At 36.7% G+C, this 25,971-nt stretch overlaps 1 protein-coding gene across 1 annotated transcript in view; it reads left to right on the forward strand.

Moving 5' to 3' along the window:
• Positions 1–2,062: 2,062 nt before the first annotated feature.
• The window catches only part of LOC115929256 (band 7 protein AGAP004871-like), a 34,074-nt gene continuing 10,165 nt past the window's right edge, over positions 2,063–25,971 (forward strand). Inside the window, exons 1-5 of the mRNA XM_030997926.1 lie at positions 2,063–2,237; positions 8,942–9,048; positions 18,881–18,953; positions 19,627–19,709; positions 25,603–25,806. Coding sequence (XP_030853786.1) covers positions 2,162–2,237; positions 8,942–9,048; positions 18,881–18,953; positions 19,627–19,709; positions 25,603–25,806 — 543 coding nt within the window. The 5' untranslated portion in view covers positions 2,063–2,161. The remainder of the gene's footprint in view (positions 2,238–8,941; positions 9,049–18,880; positions 18,954–19,626; positions 19,710–25,602; positions 25,807–25,971) is intronic.

A 25,971-nucleotide genomic window follows, 5' to 3' on the forward strand; every position in this document is an offset into this window, starting at 1 on the left:
TCATGAATAATAGAATCAAAGGATGATTAGAATTGGGTTATATTTATGCAATTATTATTTTTGTTAATACTGAATAATGATGATACAGAAACGTATGTAATGCAATGCGGTAATGTTTATTTTTATATATATTTACTTCAATATATATTTACTTTAATATGTATTCTCTTTAACATATAATTACTTTGATATATATTTACTTTGATATATATTTACTTTAATATATATTCTGTACTGACATTAAAAACAGAATGATGATTTCAATTTCTCATCTGAAATATTGATTAAAGATAAAAACGAATATATATGCACCAATGTGTCTTGTAGGTATATTTCTCTACTCCCATTCAACGATGAAATTGAATTAATCTGTGCATGTTTCTTTCTATCCAAAATATTGATTGAAGATGATATAGTGATGCATGCACTGCTGTGCGGATTATTCCACATGATATGTCACCCTAGGTAGTCTCATTTCCAGTCATATAATTTTCAACCTTTATCATGAACCTAATCTAAATATGTTGTTAAAAAGGCTATAAAATATCAACAATTTAAAGCTCCCCCTAAAAATTTTATTTTTTTATTTTTTTATGAAATACAAAATCAGGATGTGCAATAGCATATTCAGTCTATAATCTCAAAAAGTCTCAAAAGTCTCAAAAAGATAATTAGTATGTGCAGTGTCTGGGAACAAGACTAGAACAATATTAACATTTTCAAGTCTCAAGAAAGATAATTAGTATGTGCAGTAATGCATGACTATGCCGGAGGTGCTACATGCCGTTTATGGTATGCCCGGAAAATACAAGTCAAGCTCTTCCTTCTTTATGGCTTAATATTGAATATTAATTGCTTGTTTTTCCTTCAAGCACACATAGCAGTCCGTCATATTTGTTAAATCCATCATTGCAGGTTTTGTTGTGTTTTCATTTTGCCATATCTTATTAAATATTACTTCATGATCTTTGTCTTGCGATTTGTAGTTCATTATTTATTGTTGATCTAGAGAGGTATAACTGTGGTGTGTCTTCTACACATTTTTTTGTTTCCAGCTTTTTCATGTCCATCTTTATTTGAAGGGGACAACTTGATGCTCCATTTTTGCATGATCTATTTCTAGAGCTTTGAATATTACTGATTTTGTTCAATAAACTCATGTGTTTTTGTGAGTTTTTTTGTATGTCTTGTCTCGCTTCATGCACAATAAAGGCACATAAAAAATCTGTGATTTTCCTTTGTTTAATGTCACCCGTAATCCCATTTGTGTCTGTTTCTTTTCTTCATTTTTCTCCTCCATCTCCCTCATTGTACCCATCTCTCTCATTCTCTCTCTCTCTCTCTCTCTCATTCTCTCTCTCCCTCCCTCCCTCCCTCCCTCCCTCCCCCTCCCTCCCCTCCCCTCTTTCTCTAGTGTCACCCTCTGTCCATTTCTCATTCTGCCCCAATTTCCCTCCCTCTTTCTTTGTCTCTCCTTTTCTTTGTTCTCTTCCTCTTCCTTTCTATCCCCCTGTTTACCTGTCTCCCCCTTATCTCTCACATTTTTTTCTTTCCCTTGGTCTCTTGTTGCTTTCCCCTTCTCTGTTCCCTGTTCTTCTCTCAATCTTCTCTCTTTGTTTACTCTGTCATTCTTGACCTTTGTTTTTGCTTCTTTCTGTCCTTAAGCCGTGTTCTATCTGCCCTACTCTCTCCCTCTTGATTTTCCTCTTTCTCTCTTTCCTACTTTCCTCATCGCAACTCCACTCTCCAATCTTCCTTTTTCTCTATCATCCTCATAAACGCAATCATATTCACTTCTTCAAGGCTTTGAACTCCACATCACACAGCGTGCCACCGGAGATTCCTATACCCCATACACACACTCTCACACACACTAACACACCACAAAACGCACGCACACAAACCCTCACACACACACACACGCACACACCACCCCACCCACACACACACACATGCACCAACCCACACGCATGCTCTCACTACAATACATCCACACAATGCGCATCCCTGTCCCCTGTATTAAAGTGCTGACGGCTCCCAGTCACATATGGCACGTACATCACATCATCACCGGCCGGGGCTCGCTCAGTTTAATTCTTTTTCCTTTGTGGCATGGGTAACAACCCTTATTGGAGAGGAGTAGCTACATTCTCTTCCCATCATGGATTCCCATAAGGAGGAGGAGGAGGGTCAAAATACCGTTTGGAAGGAGCGAGCGTTCACTTCGATCATTGGAGGTAAACAAAATACAAAAATGGGAAATAAAGTGGTTGATTTGTGCACAATCATCACTTCGAGAATTTCTAAATAGTCTCTGGGGTTCAGATGCCATTATGTTTCAGCTGGAGCTCATTTTGCAGTTGGATGACCATATTGTCGTTGGTATTCTCGTCTCGTTGTCCGACGTTGCTCAAGGCCAATTGTTTATTGATGATGTTGGGAAAGATACAGTTATTATGTTTTCTCATCACTGTGTATGTTAATAAGGTTTCATTCAGGTAGGGATTGTGCATGATGTGATGAAGCAGCTTCAAAAAGATTTGTTCTTTTATGATTTGTTTTGCGTAAGGTCAAGTGGTTGTCAAAGAAGATGTCCTTCTAGTGATCCAAAATTTGCTCCGACAGTAATTGATACAGGATTAATTTTTTCATCTTGCAGCTTCAGAAATATTTTTCTTTTATGAAAAATATGTTTGTTTGTGTAAGGTCAAGTGGTTGTCAATGAAGAGGTCATTCTAGTGATCAAAATTTGGTCAATAGTAACTGCCTCCGGATTAATTTTGTCAAAGTTATAGTGTAAGGACTTGGGTTGCAATTATTTTCTAATAAAGGATTAGGGTTAGAGTTCTTGGTGGGTGAACTTTTGTTTCCTGATTTGTAGTTAAGACTTTAGTTAGTGGATTTTAAAAATTGCCACAAAGAAATTTTAGCTAGATCATGTGTCACACAACATTCCAGTTGTATATTAACGTTGCAAGTGATGATTCTAGAAATACTGTGAAAAATTTACAGGAAAAGAGTGATGTGTTGTGATGTGTTGTCATTTTAATGAGAATCCACATGCTGAGTAGGTTGTAGAGATTTCTGGAATCATTAATCAAATAAGATTTCACTTAAATCACTGTGATGTGATAAAGCATTACATTTCTTTTGTGATTTTAATGATGGTAATCATTTTGATTAATCACATTAATCAATTGATGTCACTTTCATTATTATTTCACATACAGAATACTCACCTTGTAAGAGAGTTGAACTACACAGTTTTACATTCTCAGTTACAGGAAGTGTAAAAAGGTCATTCATAATCTGGCTTTGTTTCTGGTATATTTTTGATCAATGATATTAGGTATCATGATTGCAAACACGATCTCAGTAAGATGTGAACTTTTTTCATCATCTGTAAAAGAGATGAAATTGAAGAACTGCGCAGTTGAATATTCACGACTACAGGGTAATGTATAGAGGTCATTTATATTATATCTTTGTTTCTGGTATATTGTTGATCAACAATATTAGGTATCACGTTTGCAAACATGATCTAAGTTAGATGTGAACGTGTTTGATCATCTCTCAGAAATACATCAGGTTTTTAAAGGTACTATGTCCCTTTTGCAGCCAACCTCAAATTCTGTAGAACTTTGCAGGAATAATGAATATGTCATGTATGTCCTATCTGTGAAATTTAAACGTTATCAGTGTCCTCATATTCAAATTATGCAAGGAAACCCGTTTACTTGCTAGACTTCACTATCAGACACTATTGAGTGACTGACTGGTTTTTTTCTTCTTTGGTAATAACATACATGAAAAGAGTTGTAAAGGGTACATGAGCATTTGTCTACATCAATAACCCACTTCTTGTGATGGCCAAAATTAAACTGAATCGGTACAATTGTCTGAAAATCAAGACTATTACTTTTGGGCTCTATAGCCCTAAAGTCGATTTTACAACTAATAGTCCTTATTTTCCCACTTGAAGACATTTTCAAGCCCCACCTTTTTTAGGGAAGTTCTAAATTAGTATTATCTTTCAAATGCAGTTGGAATTTAACTTTTTCATTTTTTTGGCCTGCAAATGGGACATAGTACCTTTAAGTCACATTTGAGAAAATCTTTTCACGAAAACAGATGAGATAATGAGGGCTTCTTTGGTGCCATTGACCTCTCACTTCGTTCAAGAAATGATTGTAAAATGCTTTTGTGACTCATATGGCAAGTGATCTCAAAACAAATGCTATTACTATTCTCTGGATTTTCAACAATCCACTGAAAGATTGGTCAAAAAAATGGAATTAGGTAATAAAGCAATTTTTTGGATCCATCCAAAACTTCAGCAAAAATCCTAAAAATGAATATTTGATATTGATATGTATTGCTATTATATGTTATTAGAGATGAAATTTTTACACTTCATAAATTAAATAGTGTCAGAGCATTCAATCCTTAAGGCATGCTTAGGATACTTTTAAAGGACTCTTTTGTGATAAGAATGAATCAGGTAAATACAGTGTACTTATACCCTGAGTAGTTCTGTCTAATGCAGGGAGATTTAAAAGGAATGTGGCAAGCCAAAGACTGTTCTGTTTTATCCTGTCTTATTTCTTCTGTCGCAGTGGGATACTCAAAGAAAGTAGCAAGCTTACAAGACTATTCTTATCCATCCCCGACCTTCCATCAGTTGACAGGTTTACAAGATTTTCAGGAGCTTAATAGTCTTCTCTTTTATCCTGAACCCTTTTATCTGTCACAGTGAGATGTAAAGAAATGATAACAATCTAAAGGTTATTCTTTAACGGTCTTGTTGGTCTTGTATCCTGCATTCTTTGAACTGACTTGGCAAGATGTAAAAAAAAAATGTTGCAAGCTCAGGAATACAAGGTGTTGACATTGTACTTGTGTCGTAGTATGTGTCAAACCTTTGAGGATGCTCTTTTGTCTAAGAAGGGCCATAGGACTATAGGTTATTCTTCATTGCTTTTGTATCCTGTGTTCTTTATAGTGACTTGGTAAGATGTAAAAAAAGAATGTTGTAAGCTTAGGAATACACGGATATGGCATTGTACTTTTGGTCATAGTGTGTGTTGAATCTTCGTGGTAGCTCTAGTTCCTTCTCTCAAAAGGCCATAGTACTTGTCAGGTGGATCAAATGCAAAATGAAAATGCCATTGAGTGAGGAGGGTCTGGAAAGGGAGTTGTATCATTAAATTGTGATGATGCATTATTCCCATTCCAGGAGTTGTCTTTCTTTTCTCCTTTTCTCCAAATGCGATCTCAGTAAGATGTGAACTTGTTTCATCATCTCTCAGATAGAAATGAGATAGGATTTAAAAGAACATTTAGGAATACCTTGTCACTAATACATTAGGATGAGATAATGAGGGCCTCTTATGTTCACCATTTGATGAGGGGGAGAGAGACATGTGTCATTATGTCTGGTGCAGGAAATGAAATGCTTTCAAAACATGACAAAGAAGTAAGGGGAGCGTGTGGAATGGCTAATGGGGCTTTATTGATCATCTTCCTTCTTTTGATGTTGCCTTCCAAATTCCAGTTTTTATTCTCTTCTCCCCCCCCCCTTTGCTATGTAATGGGGGAAGGGAGTGTGATTGTGCCCCATGCCCCTCAGTAGCTGCACCCCTGATACCTACCAGTAGTAACCAGCAGTAAGACAGAGACCATTTTCCTGCATCTCGCGTCCTTCTCTCCGCCGCAGCTCGATGTTTACCAAGCTGTAGTCGTGTCGACGTGCGTCAAGACAGAAAAGGGATATCCTCCGACCTGCTCGTTGTGTGAGCGCAACGCATATGTCACCATCCGAAATCAATATCCAATATGCTACTCAATTTATGGCGGTGCCCTCTGTGCCAGTAGCAGGTGATATATATTAGAAGGGAAATGATGCAAGGCTTGTCTTCTCGGAGAGGACGATAGGAGGGTGGTGCGTCGTTGGACAGAATTCCTCTTCTTGATAGTTCTTTGACATTTAGATGGGGTTGTAAACTTGGGGAATATAAATATGAATGATGTTTGGTGTGTGGAATGCAGATCATAAATCATTCTCAGTTTGTGTGATAAAGAAATTTGAGATGACTAGAAACAGGCTTAATACCAGGACAGTAACACTATCTATTCCCCCCCCCCCCCCTCAGTTCTAAAAAATGTAAAAATCCAATACTTTTAAGCTAATTATAAAGTTATAATATAAGACCATTTAGCTAAATTGAATGTGCATGTGTGGCATTCATTTGCATGTGCTGTATTTGTTCAAGTACCTTACAAGTGATGTACCGTTTTCAGTTTTGAAACAAATCATTTCAAACTAATCAACAATAACATTTTCTTGCTCTGTATAACACCTTATTAATTATTAAATTTAATTTGTGTATTCAGAAATTAATTAATTGGAGGGTGCACGGGTCTTCAAAAAGACGACGCATTATGTGTCATGTCAGACTCTATGTGCTCTGGACCAGTTGCTATTGTTATAAATTTTATGGTTTTCCATCAAAAGGGGAGGGGGGAGTGGTGGAGTATATGCCAGCTTCACCTAATGCTGGTTGAAATGCTGATTTGTACCTAAAAGCCCTTGTAATAATTACTGTATGAATAATTAATGAGAAATGTCTGACTCCTATGTTTAGATTCATTCTGTATTCACTTTAAAGATTACCCTGTTCTTTTTCTCTATCTCTCTCTCTATCTCTCTCTCCCTCTTTCACTTTCTCTGTTTTGGTCCCTCTTTCCTTCTCTCTGCTGTCTTCCCCTCACCATATCTTCACTCTCCCTCTCTGTCCCTTTCTCTCCTCTCCCTTTCTCCCTTCTCCCCTCTCTCTCCCTATCTCTCTCTCTCTCTCTCTCTCTCTCTCTCTCTCTCTCTCTCCTTCCCTTCCCTTCCCCTAGCTCATTATGTCTCTCATTAGTATCTGGTTTCTTGGTGAGGATGGGGGGGGGGGGGGGGGGTATGTAGTTACTTTCAACCTGAAAGCTAAAAAATAAGCCAAATGGGGAATCGGTAGTAAAGAAAACCAGCATGACCCCCAACCCACATCTAAATGCTGGCTATGGGGATATGGTTTCTCTATTTCTCATCTATCTATGTCTCCCTCTTTATCTTCCCCACCCTATAGCCTGGCCACTAACTTTATTAAGCTTTTTATTCCCCATCTGCCTCTCTCTCTCTCTCTCTCTCTCTCTGTCTCTCTCTTTCTCTCTCTCTCTCTCTCTCTCTCTCTCTTTCTCCCCTCCTCCCCTCCCTCTCTCCCTCCCTCTAGCCAGAGCTCTGGGATCTGTGTTCTTCACAATTAATTAGTTTTTCATCTGCATCCATATTTCATAAGAATCCATATTTGATGAGAATGCATATTCCCAAGACTCTTGTGGTCTAGACAGACAGAGAGAGGGAGAGAGATAGAAATATATTAATAATTGAATATCCCCAAGTAAATGTAGCTGTTTGCTTCAATAATAATATATATATTTCATCTTATGATCTAGAGAGAGAGAGAGAGAGAGAGAGAGAGAGAGAAAGAGAGAAATATATCAATCATAGAATATCCCGAAGCAAATGTAGCTGTTTGCTTCGATAATACTATTTTTTATGAGAGACTAGCTGGGTCGCTGGATCTAAGCATCAGTTGTACTATACATCTGCTTGCAGAGAAATTTCTTTAATGTCTTTTTCATGTTCTATGTTGAGACATTTTTTTCTTGCTCTATCTTTTGTACCTGAATGACCTTATACTTGTGTTACGAATGAGCACATTTCTGTTTTTACTAATATCAAAATGTGAAAACACATTATGGTGAAGTTGCATCCTTACATGTTACATATTTATAAAGAAGATTAACAATTGAAATTTGATGTGTAGATGTACGTAAAGAATCATTGACAGTTCATTTTACAGACTTTGCAAAATCTGGCCTTCAGGCAAACACATAATAAAAATGGTATGTTTGGAGCAATGAAGGTGTGAATTCATATACCTTAACGCAGGTAAATGCCCTTCATGTTCATCAAGTTTCATTCCTATACCGTTTCACTGCCAGATCTACTCACTCATTATCACCAATCTTTGAACTTGACTACTGCAACTAGATATTATCAAAAACCTGTGTGTTTATGTTTAATTACCAGAACTAAACTTTTTTTTAAAGCTTTGTTCAATATCTCTACCAAAAAAAAAAAATATCACAAACCTTTTGTTAACAAAACAACCAGAAGGAAATGCATCTTTGATTTTTGTTTGAATTTCACTACATGAACTAAAATATTATCTTCAATCTTCATGTTGAAATTTCATTACCAGAGCTAAACATTATTTAAAATCTTTGTCAAAATTTTACTACCAGAACTAAATATCATCATAAATCTTTGTCTGAATATCACTACCTGAACTAAAAATTATCTCTAATATGAGTGTTTTTATTTCACAACTAGAACGAAACATTGTATTTTTTGTGTTTGTTTATTTTTTTATTCAAATATCAGAACTTTAAAATTATCTTCACTTTTCATCAGAATTACATATTTTCTTCAGTCTCATATTCAGATTTAACCACCAGACCTCAATATTGTCTCCAATCTGTTTTGTTTCAATATCACTTGATCATGATTATTAACACTGGAAGTAATAGTACACAAACTTTTATAGATACTACAAAAAATATATAAAAGTAGAAAAGAGAAAAATCCCAGGTCATGTTTTATTATTAACAATGCAGGGCTGATACTTCATGTTATTCATTATGGCATACATGATACATCACATTCACAAATATTAACAAACTCGTTTAACCATGTCATCTGTTTGGGGGTCAAAAGGGCGTTAACTCCATGTCAAAGTAATATGGATCAGTACCATTGTAGCTTCACACAGATGATTATTATATTCCACCACCAAAACTAAATATTTTGTTTAATTTTTGTTTTTTCCTTTAGCTGGTGAACCTGATGGAGGGATAGGATGTTGTGGAATGATCTTAACGTTTTTCTCATGGATTGTTCTCATCTGTACTGTGCCCTTTTCACTCTTTGTCTGCATAAAGGTGAGTAGCAAAAGGTTATCTAAGGTCTGTATCTTAAAAAAAAAAATTAAAGCACATTTTTCTGCATTTATTGATAAATCAAGTACAAAACATTCAAATAATAATAATAGTATATAATATTAATGATTTACATAAAAAGTGACAACTGAAATACACACACACATATATAACATATATAATTGAAACTTGAAAGTATGGAGATAAGAAAAAGAATCAAGATAAATGCAGAGGCCAACTATCATAAGCATGAATGCTTGAGTCGATAGCAGCTGGGAAAAGGGGGAGGGGGGTACATGGAAATGCCTGTCAAATCCCAAAAGGATGTAAAAAGATATCTAAGGTCTCCAACTCATGGAAAATTGTATTGCAAAGATTTGTCTCAGTCATTGAGTAGCAAAAGAATTTTAAAGGAAGTTAAAGAACGTTGCTCGCCGGGAAGGATTTATGATCTTATCTTTCCTCTTATGGATTGTTCCCAGCTGCACTATGCCCTTTCACTCTTTTTCTGCATTAAGGTGAGAGCCAATATAATATTGTATGCTGTATTAATGTCACTGTGTATGAATAATATTATTATATTAACTCTTTAAAAGCCACCCAAAATAATCTCCCTGTGCCGAATTGGATAGATATACCAGAGGCTTCAAGATTTTAAAAACTGTTTCAAGAGCAATATTGATCTACACCAATGTTTATAAAAGGGTTGTCATCAAGACCACAAATGTGAAATGTTGCACATATTTTGTCTCATTCAAAGTAATCCTTCTCTCAATTGGTGCCTATTGTTTTGTGCAAAATTGCACGTGTGGCAAAGGAGGCAAAGAAAGCAAACAAGTGCCGACAGAGCTTTAAAGGTTAGACAAATCAAAATGAAAAGACAGAGATGTGAAAAGCAATATGCTTGTTAATTATGATTGATGGTAATGTGTAAAAATCATGTTTTTGGTAATAATGATAGTTTTAAAAATAGTGTTGTCTTGTGTAATGCTCATGTCTGGCACAGTGTCACTCCTGGTGCTCCAATATTATTATTACCCTGGCCTTAGCATGGCTGCCATTTAAGCATTATGAGGAATGTAATTCCTAACAGATACCCATTTAACTCACCTGGATAGAGTGTAGCAAATGTAGATTAATGTCTTGCCACAGGACATAAGTGCTGTGACATGGATTTGTACTCCGTACCTTGGGGATCACAGTCCGGAAACGTATCTACTGGACCACAACACCTGTACATGTTGTACACTAATATACCACAGTCTCACTGAAAGAGCTACTAATTTAATAGTCTTTAAGAGACAGACAATATGATATAAGATATATTTTGTGTAGATATAATGTAATGTAAACTTACAACTTTCTTCTCCTAGACTCTACACAAACACTGTACTCCTGCTCCTTCAACTTAAATAACTCTTGCACGTCCTAAAAATGCAACCAAGTTCTAAATAAAGGAGACAAAATGATGAGACCTTGATGTTTGAAGTTTCACACTTCACTATCTATACTTTAGGGCTTACATCACTTTTGTATGTTATTTATATTGCAGCTCTTGACCTTTATACTTTACTCGGGGAAACTCAATTTTAACCAATCAAAACATGTGTGACATAATAAATAAAGAACCAATGAGACACATACAAAATGGCATAGTACAACATAATGGAAGAACCCAGGGAGAAATAAGAAGCAATAGACAGTATGGAAGGGTGATCATGAGGTGTTCTGAATACAAATGAGAACTAAACAATAGAACAATGTGAATCGGAAATGGAGTGAAAATGAAATGGAAGAAACTTAGCATGAAACTGGTAGCTAGAGCGGTGTGTGAAAGTGGAGAAGGGGAATTAAGGAGGTCATGAGTTGATCTCTAAATGTAATGTAATGTAAGTCCTAGAGTATGGAAAGTGGAGTGTGAAATGTTAATTAAAAAAATTAAAGAATAATCACTACAACATATAACGGTTACGGTGATATCTATAAAAAAAACATGAAAAGACATAGCTGTGAAAAACAATATACTTGTAATGATTTACATGATAATGTTGAGACGTGCATTTGGTATACATACACTGTATGTGGTGCAGCAAGGCTATTGTTTACATACGAGCATGCATGCCAGTGCTATATACACAAGGTACATGCACGATCTTCGATGATGGTATTGAGTTTCATCAAGCGTGAAGTTCTTATTGGATCAGGGCCCCCAGGAAAGCAAAGCCCGTGCCTCCCCTCAAAGCCAGAACGTCATTAACTCATCATTTAATACAAGACCTACGCCCTTCTGCCTGTCAACGCTTGATTGGATCAGTTGAATGCGTTTTCTAAAGTCCCCTGTGGTTTTAGGCTGGGCAGTATCAACCAAATTGCAAGTTATTGCAAAGTTAGCACATAATGGTATTGATTTTGTCGCCTTCCATCCAGGCTAACGAAACAATTGAAAGTGGATTTAAGTAGGTCACCAAAATTCTGGAGCACATGCACTTAGTGCATCTGATATATATTTTGTTAAAAAGGGCTGCATGAGTTTGACAAATATTTAAAATATTTAAAAAGGTCAAATTAATTATTTCACTGCTGAAATTGTAATTCTTGCAATTAATACTACAACAATGCATTTACTTCCATCAAGCCTGATGATACTTTTTGGTCTATCAAAGTTGCGGTCATGTGTATTGTCATTGTTATTCATTAGGGTATGAGTTAAATCATTGATATTTAGAATGAATAAATACAGTAAAAATACTTTTCCTGTTGCCACCCACTGTCCCGCCATGACCACTACCACCACCAGCACTACCACTATCACTCACTAGCACTGCCACTGTCACTACTTACCACCTCCACAACCTGCCATTACCTATGCTATCATCGCTACTACTACCTTTACCACCTGCTCTAACACTACCGCTACCTCTACCACTACCACTATCCCCTACCACTACCATCTTCACTACTACTTTCAAACCCTCTACCTCTGCCACTCCTGCCACCACTATCACTACACCACTGCCACTTAAACAACCACTGCCACTACCACTACCTATGCAATACCACTACCACTAGGACAAAAATTATTCCTACAACCTCTACAACTATGATGAAAACTACCACTACCACAATCACAGCCACTACCACCACCACTACCACAACCACAACTTCTACTCCATATACCTATTCATCTACTACAAATTTTTACTAATCTCCATGTTTCTTGCGCCATGCCCTTTCCAGAATGAATCTAGCAGTCAGAAAATTTGGCTAGATTGAAAATGATATCACGCATCACTCGCTGTGTTGAAATATTTCATTAAGGGGGATGCCTAATTAACAAGGTGAGCTCAATACCACTTCAAGTGTGAAATTGTAATTGATTCTGATCATACAATCTCCCAGGTAATCAAGTTGTTATTCTGAAGGGTAATGAGATCAAGGAGGAGGGGAGAGAGCAAGGGAGAGAGGAGAGGGAGAGAGAAAAAGTATTAGGAGATAGAGAAGATAAAGAGATGGGGATAAAGAAAGAGATGGGGATAAAGAAAGATATGTAGATCAAGATAAAGTTATAGATACGTAGAGACAAAGAGAACTACTAGAGATGACAGATTTGGAGAGAGAGAGAGAGAGAGAGAGAGAGAGAGAAAGTGAAGTAAAGATAAAGATAGAGATAGTAGAGAGACAAGTGGGAAAAGTTATTAATATAAAGTAATGTTAGGATAGCAGGGATAATACAAACAACAAAGAGAGAGAAAGAGAGGGCGAGAAAGATATAGAAGTAGAAGAAGAAGAAAAAGAAGAAGAAGAAAAAGAAAGAGATGAGCATAGAGTTGAGTTGGAGACACTGGGAAGATAGTGGGGAAAAAGAGTTAAAAGATAGATAGAGAGAGAGAGAGAGAGAGAGAAAGCGATAGAGATATAGAAACCGAGGTACATAGCAAGAGAGAGACAGAGATAGATAGATAGTTAGACTAGTGGCGGATCCAGGGGGGTCTTAGGGGCGCACGCCCCCGCCCCCCAGGACAAACAAATCTAAGAAATACTCACGTAAATGTTCAGTTTACGCTTTCAGAATTCCCACAGAATTTATCATAGAGCATCTTAAGTTTCAACATTTTCAGGAACCCTCGAGTGAAGCCCAGACCCCCATGGCATAAAGGCTTATTGCTCTCAATTTTGTTCATTTCACGCCCATGCCCCCCCCCTTTCGGAGAATCTACGATCCACCCCTGTAGGCGGAGAGATAGAGAAAGACTGAGAAGGAGGGCAGTTCAGATGGACGGAGGAGGAGGGAGGGAAAGAGATACATGAAGATAGGGAAAAAAGAAAGAAGGGAAAAGAAAGGAGAAGAGAGAAGAAAAAAAAGCCTGGAAGTCTAATTAGCTTCAGTAGATGTGAACACATTCCTGTCATTTCCCCCCCTACCAGGGCCTTGCCTATAATTGGACCGTGACATTTTAGGGCTTGAGAGCGCTACCACTTCTCCGGCCCTACGTTTGGCGGGTTTCACACCATCTTAAGGTAGAAAAATGATCACCAGTCTAGTCTCGCCATGGTTTTGGTGATTGAAAATTACACAGCCTCTCAATTTGACATGATCTAGATTGAGGCATGACGTAAAAGTTATCGAAAATCTCTCTCCTCCCGTTTTAGCTCTAGCCGATTCCTGAATTTATCATTTCTGCATGGCCTTTAATGCGGTTCATGCCTTGGAATAAATCAGGGTTCTTTGGAAGCATGTTTTCCTGAATTCAAGAAACTAATAGATTCATGCAAAGACACGAATTTGCTTCTACATGTAGCAATTGGTTACTATTGAATCACAGAGACAGAAGACAGAGAATTACATTTTTATTTACAAGAGATCTATTTTTCTTTACAAGTGATTTCCCCACGGCATTTTAGAAGGTTACTGTAACTAGCATTTGTGAACACTTACTGAAATTGGAATGATACAGAAAATAAGGGCCCTGTGTAAAAAGATTACATGCACAACAATGACAAGTATTCCAAAATTATTGGTGCAAATAATACACAGGACTTTCTCCCAACGAATTGAAGAGCACCATTAACTTAATATTTGTTGTATTTGCCATGGATTGAATCCCTAGACTTCTATGTGTGTCTGTGAGTATCATACATGTGCTCTATAGGTGTATGTACATTTATGTGTGACAAAAATCAAATATGGCTGTTCCATTGGTCGACCAAAGCTGACAGAGGGTTAAAAATTAAAACAATAACCAAACCAGGCATAGAGATACAAATTAAAATAACAGTCATAGCTGGCAAAGACTTAATTCAAATAAAAAATAATAACAGGTGTATATGTATATGTGTGTGTGTGACAATAGTCAAATATGGCTGTCTCGTGTTGCTTCCATTGGTAGACCAAAGCTGACAAAGGGTTAAAACTTAAAAATACAAACAATAATCAAACCTGGCAAAGAATTCAAAAATGAAAACAATAATCAAAGCTAGCAAAGAGTTACAAATAAAACAATAATCAAAGCTGGCGTAGAGTTAAAAATACAAGCAACAAGAACAAAATCATTTAAAAGATGTTTTTCCCTTCTAAGTCAGCTATTTGGTAGAGTCAACAAGGCAATTTAATTAGGGGGTGGTGTAAAGAGGTCTGTCGTAGGCTGATCCTACTAAAAGGGTTCCCTGGCATGATTTTTGTCAAGAAGGGCAGGTGCTAGGAGGCCAAGATGAACATTGGGGTATCCCTAGAAAAGCATCGAGGGATCCCAAGGATTGAGAGAAGGGGAGGGAGGGGGAAGGGGAGGAGGGGAGGAGGGGAGAGGGAAGAGGGGAAGAGGGGAGAGGGAGGAGAGAGGGAGGGTGGGGGAGGGAGAGGGAGGGAGAGGAGAGGAGGAGAGAGCAGGGGGAGAGGGAGGGGAGAGAGGATGAGAATGAGGTGTAGATCTAGGGAGGAGGAGGAGAGAGAGGGGGAGAGGTAGGGGGAGAGGAATGAGGGTGAGGGGGGGGGGGGGATAGGATTGAGGTTTTGAGATTGTAAGAAGTTCATTATTTTTGAGAGCCAGAAGGGCATTAACTAGCTCTCAGCAATTAAAATGTATCCTGTTTGATTTGAAGTTATAATGATGAATACTGGACATGAATGTTTCAATGTTAAATAAACCTGCCTATAAAGCCCAATTTTCAAGGGAAACAAAAATGTGTTCTTTGTAGATGGATGGTCTTTATATTCAGGTGGTCACTAAAGCAGGTTTAATTTTATCCAGAAGTTATTCTGAATGGCTGATTATGAAGTGAATATAGGCAGTAGGGACCATAATCATTATGTATTATGAGGTTTCTGAAGCATTAAAATTGTAACAAATTGACTGAATCTTGTTGAAATCACAAACGAAACAACACTGAACACAATATGAGCCTACATGAGACTAAAAATATATGGCTTCGTGATTTGTTCCAAAGCACGTTGGAAAACTACATGAATTTTTTTTATTTTTTAAAGCGAAACATCCAAACTTGTCGTAGCTAGTGGCCACCTGTATATAGTGGTCACCTGTAATGTTTCCCTCTTGGATGAAATGTGTGTTATAGAACCTGTCTAGAAAGGCCACCTGTCTACAGTGGCCAGTTTTTCCTGTTTCCCTTGGGTGACCTCTTTAGACAGTTTTGCTGTAATAACAAGAATAAGAAAGCTGTTTTTTTTTTTTGCTCACCTTCACCAGAACCCAACCTTCTCTTTAAGGTGAAGGATAAAAAACGCACGAGTCTGGAAAATGCAATAATTAGATTCCTCCTTATCGGTACTGGCGTCCAAGGCAATGTACACACGCCGCTATTTTGAGAAGGAAGACTTGTAGGGCCGACCCAGGGGCGGACAGTTTACTTTCAATTATGCATTCTGGGCAGTACCGAGGTATTGTGTGATTGGTTCGGAGCAGAATGTTGTGAGAGTATATACCTGGAGCCTTGTTCACATTTGGCATGATAAAACACCTTTAAAAAGATCACTGGCGCAAAATATTTCTTCATCGTTCAGTACTTTTAAATAAAAACTGAGAGCATTTATATTTTTTTCATTTCACTGTTTGCAGTATAGCTTTAAGCTCAGCTGGGCTCTTCTGTGCTTTATATTCTTATATTATTATCTTATAAGACACAGATGAGAATTAGATAGTATAAAATCAGAAAATTTTGCTCATGATAAGGACAGCTATTTCTATAGCAAGAAACTTTTGCAAATTTCACGAAGCTTTGGGTATTGTCAAATCATGTAATTCAATTATTTTGCAGTATACGTCTAAGCCACTTGTAAAATTCACGAACATAATGAGATTTCTTGGTTTTACCCTATGAGGAGGAGACTCTGATGCTTAATTTTCTCACATCCATCAGCCATTTAGATTTACACATGACTGTTTGCTACAGATTTGTATACCTTGTCATATTTGAATGTGGCTTTCGTGAGAGACTTGAATTCCCTCATGATCTTTGAATACAATCTTTCTGTGAGAAAGCAAATTCCACATTTTTTTTTTTACTGAGATTGATATGAATCTTTGCTGCAGAAATCTATTTTCTTGAGGCAGTTTACCTTGTCATATATTAAGAAGGCTTTAGTGAGAGACTTGGATTCCCTCATGATTCTTGATAACAATATGCCTGTGAGAAAGCAAATTCCACTTTTTTTTTATTTTACTGAGAATGATGCATCTTTGATGCAGAAATCTATTTTCTTGAGGCAGTTTACCTTGTCATATATTAAAGATACTATGTCCCTTTTGCAGCCAACATCAAATTCTGTAGAACTTTGCAGGAATTATGAATATGTCATGTATGTCCTATCTGTGAAATTTAACCTCAGCAGTGTCCTAATATTCAGATTGTTCAAGGAAACCCTGTTTACTTGCTACAAATGCTAGACTTCACTGTCAGACACTATTGAGTGGCTGACTGGCCTTTTTCTTCTTTGGTAATAACATACGGGTACATAAAATGAGCTGTAAAGGGTACATGAACATTTGTCTACATCAATAACCCACTTCTTGTAATGGCCAAAATTAAACTGATTGAATCTTTGGCAGCATAAAACGTACAACCATTCGGTACAATGGTCTGAAATTCAGACTATTACTTACTGGCTCTATAATTCTTATGTCGAGTCGACAACTAATAGTCGTTATTTATCCACTCAAAGAAATTTTCAAGCTCCCTTTTTTTTTAAGGGAAGTTCTAAATTCGTATTTTCATTCAAATGCCATTGGAATTTAACCTTTTCATTTTTTTGGCCTGCAAATGGGACATAGTACCTTTAAGAAGACTTTCGTGAGGGACTTGAATTCCCTCATGATCCTTGAATACAATCTGCCTGTGAGAAAGCAAATTCCACATTTTTTTTAAAACTGAGAATGATATGAATCTTTGATGCAGAAATCTATTTTCTTGAGGCAGTTTATCTTGTCATAATTAAGAAGGCTTTCGTGAGAGACTTGAATTCCCTCATGATCCTTGAATACGATCTGCTTGTGAGAAATCTCACAAAAGAAATTTGAATAACATGTTTTGTTGTGAAAGTGACATTGAAACGATCAGATAGTGACAGTTTCAAGATTTCAAGATTTATTCATTCCATTCAATAGAAAAACATATGGTTAAGATATTACATGTGTAAAAAAGAAAGAAATACAAGTTATACAAACATCAGAAGGTCACTGATCAATACATTTAAAGGTAAAGAAATTAAATGGAATTTGGGTCACTGCAAAAGTCCAAATAAATTTGAACTTGTCGAGGCTGTGCCAAAAGTTTGAATTAAAATATTTTTGCAATGGATAACTACGTACATGAATAATTTACTGGACAATAACAAAACAAAACAAACATTTATATATAAGTAAAGAAGGAAAAAAAAATGAAAATTCATTTTATCACATCAAATAATATTACAGGGGTTACGTACTTGCTAATAAATAAGATTTGAGTTTCCTTTTAAATCCATTAAAACAGTTTGAAGCATGCATGAAGGTTGATATGATTTGCCTCAAGGGAATCGTCCATTCTGAGTTTGAAGGGACTTTAAGTCTGTGTAAAATGATATGACTTAACACGTACCCTTCTGGCTCTATAACAGATGAAATGGGGAATCTTGTGCATGCTGAATCACTCAATGAATTGCTGTTGCTTTACTTCCCTAGAATGTTACCAAGCTTTTAAGTGTCATCTAAATTAGTGAGCTACATTTTAGCTTAAGCTGCCTTTCAGGTACGCGGCCTTTCGCGAAACAGAAACGTGATCATGTGAAGATGCAAGTTAAGGACACAACCTTTCGTAGATTTGCTATAGGGTTTCACACAAAATGTTGGATAAATTGGACCAGACCAATTGTAGATGAGAGGGGTTTATTTGACAAACATTACCCCAGACAATGTGCGAATAAAGGGGCATATATTTTCACAAAAGGTCGGGTACAGTGACCACCCGAACCGATGCGATGACCCAATGATTCTGATTTAGCCGGATATTTCTAAGCCATCAAATTGTCCAACAATACGTTTTAGGTTGTGCAGGCAATTTCTGGCTATTGTATTGATTTTCAAAGTTGATTCCACTTTTACATGTATAGCTTGTGTTGATGTATGGTGTGGATATGTGGAGTAGTATTTCAAATAGTAGATTTCTTTCTAAAAAGGTTAACATTTGTGCTTGGCTGTAACAAGTCATTATTTAATTGACATATTCTTATTTAATCATCAATTTGTCTAAACACATCACACTGAAACGTTATTAAGTAGTATTAGAAAAGTTTTAAGAAAAGAAAAATGCAAGTTTAAATATCCAATGCTTCTCATTAATTTTACAGGTTGTTCAAGAGTATGAGAGAGCGGTTATTTTTAGATTGGGTCGGCTACTCGCTGGAGGTGCTAAAGGCCCAGGTAAGTCTCTCACACTTCCTTACGTCAATGCTGTCTATGTGTGGTGTTGTACTATGTGCTCAGTACAAATGTCAACTCCGCTATAAAGCAAGCGGGGGCGATGGATATTTGCAACTCGTGCTTACTTTTGCCAAAGAATGCGTATCACATTTCAGAATGCCCAGGTATAATAGTGCATTTCTCTGGATTTCCTGTCTTAATTTATTTAAAATGCAAAGGCAGACAAAAGAACAAAGAAAGAAAATACATATTTTGCCTTCAGTCGTTTGACAGGTATTGTCACTCTATATGAAGCTTGATGTACATCTTCTTTGTAATACTATACTGTGGATATAAATGTCAGGTGAACAAAGTGGCCATTAACAGAATATGTATGTGACTAACTTTGACAGTTTTGTGTCCCCAATTTATAACTTGGCATCACTTTGTCCAAAATTGTCATCAAAAAACTATTAAGGAAAAGGCAATTCTGCTCGATTGATAAAAATATTTCCAGAATCGAATATAATATGTATAAAATACCGGTAGGCATGGAATCGCCCAAAGATGCTTAGACACACAGTTACTGCAAGGTCGGGCATATTTACCCATTGTGTGAAATTTTCAAAATGATATCAATTCATTATTGTCTTAATGTCTTAATTATAACACAATTTAATGTTATCTTTGACAGGTATTTTCTTGATCCTGCCTTGCATTGAGAGCTACACTAAGGTGGATCTCAGAACTGTTTCATTTGATGTACCCCCTCAAGAGGTGAGTCACTATATAGTTTAAATTTGGAGATCCACCCCAAATCAAGTTTTTTTTTTAGATAAATAGGTAAAAAGATCGGGGGGAATAAATGATGTAGAAGTCAGGAAGGAATCTCTTGAAGAATACCAAAGCTATCTCGATATGTATCTCAAGTGTTGAAGATCCCTTCACATAGTGGCAACACTATAAATGCAACGCAATGCTATATATTACGATCTTTTCTCCAATTGTTTTCCACTGGAAATGTTGGATAAAGTAATATATTTATTTAATGGAGATGGGTTGCATAAAAGGGAGATAATACATTTATTTAGGTGTCAGAGAGCTACACAGGGTTTAAATGTACACACATATGAACTATATGCAACACATGTTGCATTCTGACTTACTTATCATTATGGCTATCCTGATGAAAATCTTGATGCACATGAATGCTTGAACAAGATTTCTCAATTTCCAGTCCATGTTTGAAATTCTTGTTTGATTGATGAACCAAGCCTTTTGGATTCTTAAAGGTAATACAAAGTTTTGGTAAATTTTGAAAATTTGGTGGATAGTGATTCTTTACAATTTTGATATATTTGGATGCCCATGTGGATTTATTATAAGCATTAGAAAATTTAGCCACTAAAACACTTCTGCTTTTGAGAAAAATTGAATATAAATATTTACTGGTGCTCCCGGTAAATTTTGTTAAATTTCAAATAGCGCCTACGGCTGTACAATAGTAGCTGCGACCATCAAAATCTCAGAATATGTAGTTGTGATATGTAATTTTCAAACGGGAATAGCTAATTGGTCGATTTTATTCAAGAAACATTATTTTACAACTTAATTAATATCTTGACCTTGAGAGGGAGCTATACAACATAAAAAGTTTATTATTTACAATTTCATAACTTTAGACTTGATTTCAACCGGGACATCGATCACAGAATATTGTAGGGTCGCATACGCTTCCAATATGTCCATTTGAACCAAATACATGACCGCATACTAAAACTTTGTATTACCTTTAATTTCCATATCTCTTTAATTTATGATTCCCTAGTCCTGTGTGTTGTCAGACTACATATCTTGTCATCATGGAAAGCTCGTAGATTTGTTCTCGACAGCGAGCTATAACGGCGACATAGCTCGGTGGGTGCCCGATGCCTCCTTGCTCCTAGCCTATTAGCATAATGAAAAACCCTGATCTTGCTCTTCAGGAGCTAGTTGCCTAGAACAAGCCTCAGTTCATGCTCTGGAATCCTGACACAGCCAAAGGCTGAATTTAGCATGTTTACATTGTCTTGAATACATATTTCACATGAGATCATACACAAAATATTATTACATATTACTTTGAAATTTGTATTTGTATTGCATTCATAGAATATTATACAAAATTACAAAATGTTAATACATTTTTTTCATAATGTTATTAAAAAGATTACTAAGTATTATTACAATTTACAAAGTATTATGAAAATTATTAAAATTTACAACAACAACAAAATTTTTTTTTTAAATATTAAAAATTACGGAATATTATTAAAATTTACATAATACTATTAAAATTATACTTTATCATTACCCCATAGTATCCTCCATTTATCACAAGAAAAGTTTGACTGCAAATCATAATTGTCTTGTTCATGGTTTCAGATGATGATTTGAGTCAGTGGCCCCAGGAGCAAACCACTTACCTAAATTAATGGATATCTTACCTCAACCGTCTTCAGAGAGTCAGCAATTCTTGAAATTCAGGAAAACATAATCCTCAAAAATCCTCATAAAGTATTGGAATATTTTCATGGATTATATGTGCGTATCGCATCCATCATGTTACATACTGTATGTGTATCTCATGGGTCAGTGGGAATTCCTTGATAGCATGTTAAGTATGATGCGATGCAGGTGCTTTTTAATGCCTTTACCATGATAGGCTGCTTAATGAGTAAGAGACCTATTGTGTGTTCGGAGCCAGAAGGGCATTAAGTCGTACCCTTTTACAGAGAGTTAACACCCTTCTAGCTCCCAGTACTACCCAGTATGCCTATTACCCGATGTGATGGGTGTTTACAGGAAGCTGCCATGCTATCATGATGATAAATACATCATTATGACACCAATATTATGTGGAACTATAGATGCCTATGTAAGCCTTCTGCATTTTTTTACAGAGAGCTAATGTTATGGGTTAAACAGGTTTTTGTAATATTTGTAACCCTTTTATTATTTGCACGATGTCGTGTGAAACTTTGCCTAACACCACATTCTGCAAATTAAAAAGTGGCCTTAATATACAAGTTTGACAGTAGTTCGACAATTTTAACATTGCTTCTTTATGCTGGCCGGGGTACACAGTAGTAGGGTCTGTGACATAGACTAAAAATACACCATACTAATGCTCATCCTATTGCATGCAAAGTGAACATGAAAGACTGTATATGCAGGCAGACAAATTGGGTAGATGGGACTGATCGGTCTGGATTTAAGACTGATACAAACAAGATTAAAGATATATCTGGGCAAGGTAGGGTTACGGGTCGGAGAATTCAGGAGGATCCATCGTCAGGCGTCGACTACGTCGGATTCATTACCGAGATACGATCTCGTTGTTTTGGATGGTTTAAATGTGATGGGCCCATGCATACAGCTCTTCTATATTCAATCTATATGTAACTGATGTGCCTCATAATATGGACATTTTGTGCTCCAGATTTCTTTAAAGGTATTTTGTGTATGTGGATATCATGATGAGTTAAGAATTCTGATTTAAAATCCCTTTGAAGCACACGTATGCGAATTTGAGAACAAATGAGCAAATATTTAGACCACATTTGTTTTCTAATTATACTTTTCTTGGCAATATTATTGGAAATTCAAATTGGCCATAGGTCAAAAATGCTTTTAAAAAAATCAAATATTTCATATGTGCAAACAAACAATTGTATCAAAATCTTCTCTAATTAAATAGTCCCTTCCTTGTATGGGAAATCGGAATTACCAAGTTCAACATATATTTCAAATCATTCATACATGTACTGGTATTTGCAAGTGTATGAATGTGAGAACTAAATCATTGCAAGTTTTTTTCATTATGTGAAATCAGTATTGTCTTGAGGCCAATTAATCAAGCTCAATACCTGTTTTGAATCTTTAAAATGAAACAATATTTTTATTTGATTCTTGTCATGATCCTTTGAACTCACCCAGAGGTGGATTTAGAAAGAAGACCAACTGCCCCATTATCCCCCTTTTAAACCAATGTGGCATAACTAAACTTTCAACCAACTTTTTCAACATTTTGTCCCCCCCCCCTTTTTTTGTGTGGGCATATCCTGGATCTGCCCCTGCCCCTGCCCTTTCCTTGCAATACTCAACCTCCTCCCTTTATCTGAATCTGAGCTTGCTTAGGACTTGATAAACAGTAATTCAATGCAGGAGAGAGGAGGCAATTTATTTGAGCTTATACCAAAGCAATCCCCTCTATAGCATAAGTGCCGTGCACTGTCAAATATGCAGGAAAGAGGGCCGGATTTGAACTTGTTGACTTGGCTTTAAGTCTATTTGGATAGAGAGAAAGGGAGAAGGGGGGGGGGGGACAGATAGAGGGATATAGAGAGGATAGTATGGAGGAAGGGAGTGAGGGAGGGAGGGATGGATGATGGGGGTGGATGGCAAGAGAGGAGGGGTGCCAGAAATAAAAAGTGAGCAAAAAGTCAGATTGAGATAGACAGTGAGGAAGTGTATGTGTGTGTGTGTGTGTGTGTGTGTGTGTGTGTGAGGGAGGGGGAGAGAGAGAGGGGGGGGGTAAACAAAGAGAGATAGCAAAGAGTATAGAGATAGAGTAAGATTGACAGAGATGGGGAAGAGAGAGAGAGAGAGAAAGAGAGAGAGAGAGAGATTGAGACAGTGACCCCAGACAGACAGAAACAATTCAGCAGAGATAGCGAGTAAAAGGGGGTGGGGATGGGGGGGGGGGGGGGGGGGGGGCCACTTTGGCCTGTCATGGGGGCACAAGGTCCAAAATACATTAAATAGGCTTGACTTAAGTTGTCTTTAGTGTCATCATTTTTAGATGGTCATCGCAGTCACTAAGAAGGACATTGCAGCAAAATGCCTTGCAGTCTGTATATGTAATCAAAACCGTGGAGAGAGAGAGAGAGAGAGACGCACATACACCCACACTTTACAAACTTACAATGAGACGGACATATTGACAGGCCGGCATAAATTACAGAGACGGGGTAAAAGCGTGATCACATAATGGGAAAACAAGGCATCTAGCTGTGCTATGAATGTCTGGAGGCTGGATGGTACATGCATCAAGCCCTTGTTATGCAGCTTCATAATCCATGTGCATTACAGTTATGTACATGTAACAAAATTTACATCTCTTGTTGTAAACATGCACTTTGAAAAAATGAATAATTCATCTGTTTGGAGCAAGAATGGCAGTATTATTTATGGTTATACTATATAATACAGAGTAAATGCCCTTCTGGCTCTGAATAGCGAAATAAGACCTAAAAAAAATAAAATTATAGTCATATTTTCACCGTTATGTTTAATAAAGGGTGCTTAGGGAAATGCAATGGTATGTAATTATGCAGCCTGAATACAAAAGGTGTTTTTTTAATTCGTGATGTAATTACTTCAAGCTAGAACCGCTACAGTGTCTGTTTGGAGCCAGAAGGGCATTAAATCATGTCATTGCAGAGTAACTGCAACAAGCACAAGCAGTCCTTGAGGGTCATGCCATTTTGTCAGCTGAGAGCCAGAAGGGGGTTGACTGCTAGCACTTCACATTGAGATAACACCCTTCTGGTTTAGTTCAGAAGATTTCTCCTCGGTACCTTCTGACAGAACTCTTCTTTTTTTTCTTCAATTGTTTACGATATGTTTAGTAAAATGTGTCACTTAAAGATAACCCTCGTGTAATCATATGCTTTAGTAAATATGTTAATTCAGATACCCTAATTCATATATTAACCTATGAGCCGGGACCTACATAATACAAGCTTTGCTTTTTAGTAGATCCCCCACTTTATTGATTGATTTATAGGATTGTATTCTCTGTTATAACTATTATCATGTACATTATGTTTTGTATATTGTATGTTTAGTTATAATAATTACCATTATTCATTATGTTCAATTATGTTATCTTTGATAAAGTGAAATAAATAAACTTGAAACTTGAAACTTGAAACTTGAAACTTGAAACATGATCTAATGCTGATGTTAACCTATACCCTTCAAAGCAGAGTATGTTGCATCGACTACAAGCCAAATTTCTACCAGTACCATGGCAAAGGCATACTTTACAAAAAAAAATGTGAAATAGAGGTGGCATTTGGTTGATTTCACCTAGTCTATATAAATAAAACAAAATTTTGCAAAAAAATGTCTTCATTGCCAAGAGTGGAAATAGTCTTTCAATACCATCACTAAAATGCTCAAAATTCACTATCCAAATGAAGACATTAAGTACTGTGTTAACTATTGTCCTGAATTTGTGTCTATTACACAACTTTAGACCATCTGTTAATTGTGCTCAATCATATGTTTTACCTTGTTTATTTACTGTTAATGTCTAGAATTTTTGTAAATTGTTAATCTGTATATGTTTCACCAGCGAAGAAATAAAATATCCAGAAATGGAAAATAAATACTAAATACAATACATATCGCCTAAACTTTTCCAGTATTTTCAGCTTAAAATGGATTATGCACAATTAGGCACTTTCACTTTTTACTAAAAGAAATTAGAACATGACTTTCGAACTTTTCACTGTAGAACATTTTTTTATTTTGGAATATATGTGTTGACATTGTGTTCAAAACTTGGGAAAACAGTTTCGTTTTAGTGTGTAATGATTCATTTTCTTCTCCTGTTTCATAGATTCTCACCAAAGACAGCGTGACGGTGTCTGTGGACGCGGTCGTCTACTACCGAGTCCAGAACGCCACCATCAGCATCGCCAATGTGGAGGACGCCAATGCCTCGACCCGCCTCCTGGCCCAGACCACCCTGCGGAACGTGCTCGGAACCAAGAACCTATCAGAGATCCTCTCAGACCGGGAGGGTATCAGCCATTATATGCAGGTATGTCCGTCTGGTTACGGATCTGATTATTATTACTATTATTATTTATTTGACGTATCAGAAATCATACAATGGGTATAACAATCAGATAATACATAGAAATTTCATAATACATGCCAATAGTTTTAGGAAAGGGGAGAGGAGAGAGAGAAGGATACAATCTGC

This window comes from Strongylocentrotus purpuratus, unplaced genomic scaffold (assembly GCF_000002235.5).
Source record: "Strongylocentrotus purpuratus isolate Spur 01 unplaced genomic scaffold, Spur_5.0 spur5_scaffold_4, whole genome shotgun sequence".
Classification (NCBI taxonomy): Eukaryota; Metazoa; Echinodermata; class Echinoidea; order Camarodonta; family Strongylocentrotidae; genus Strongylocentrotus; species Strongylocentrotus purpuratus.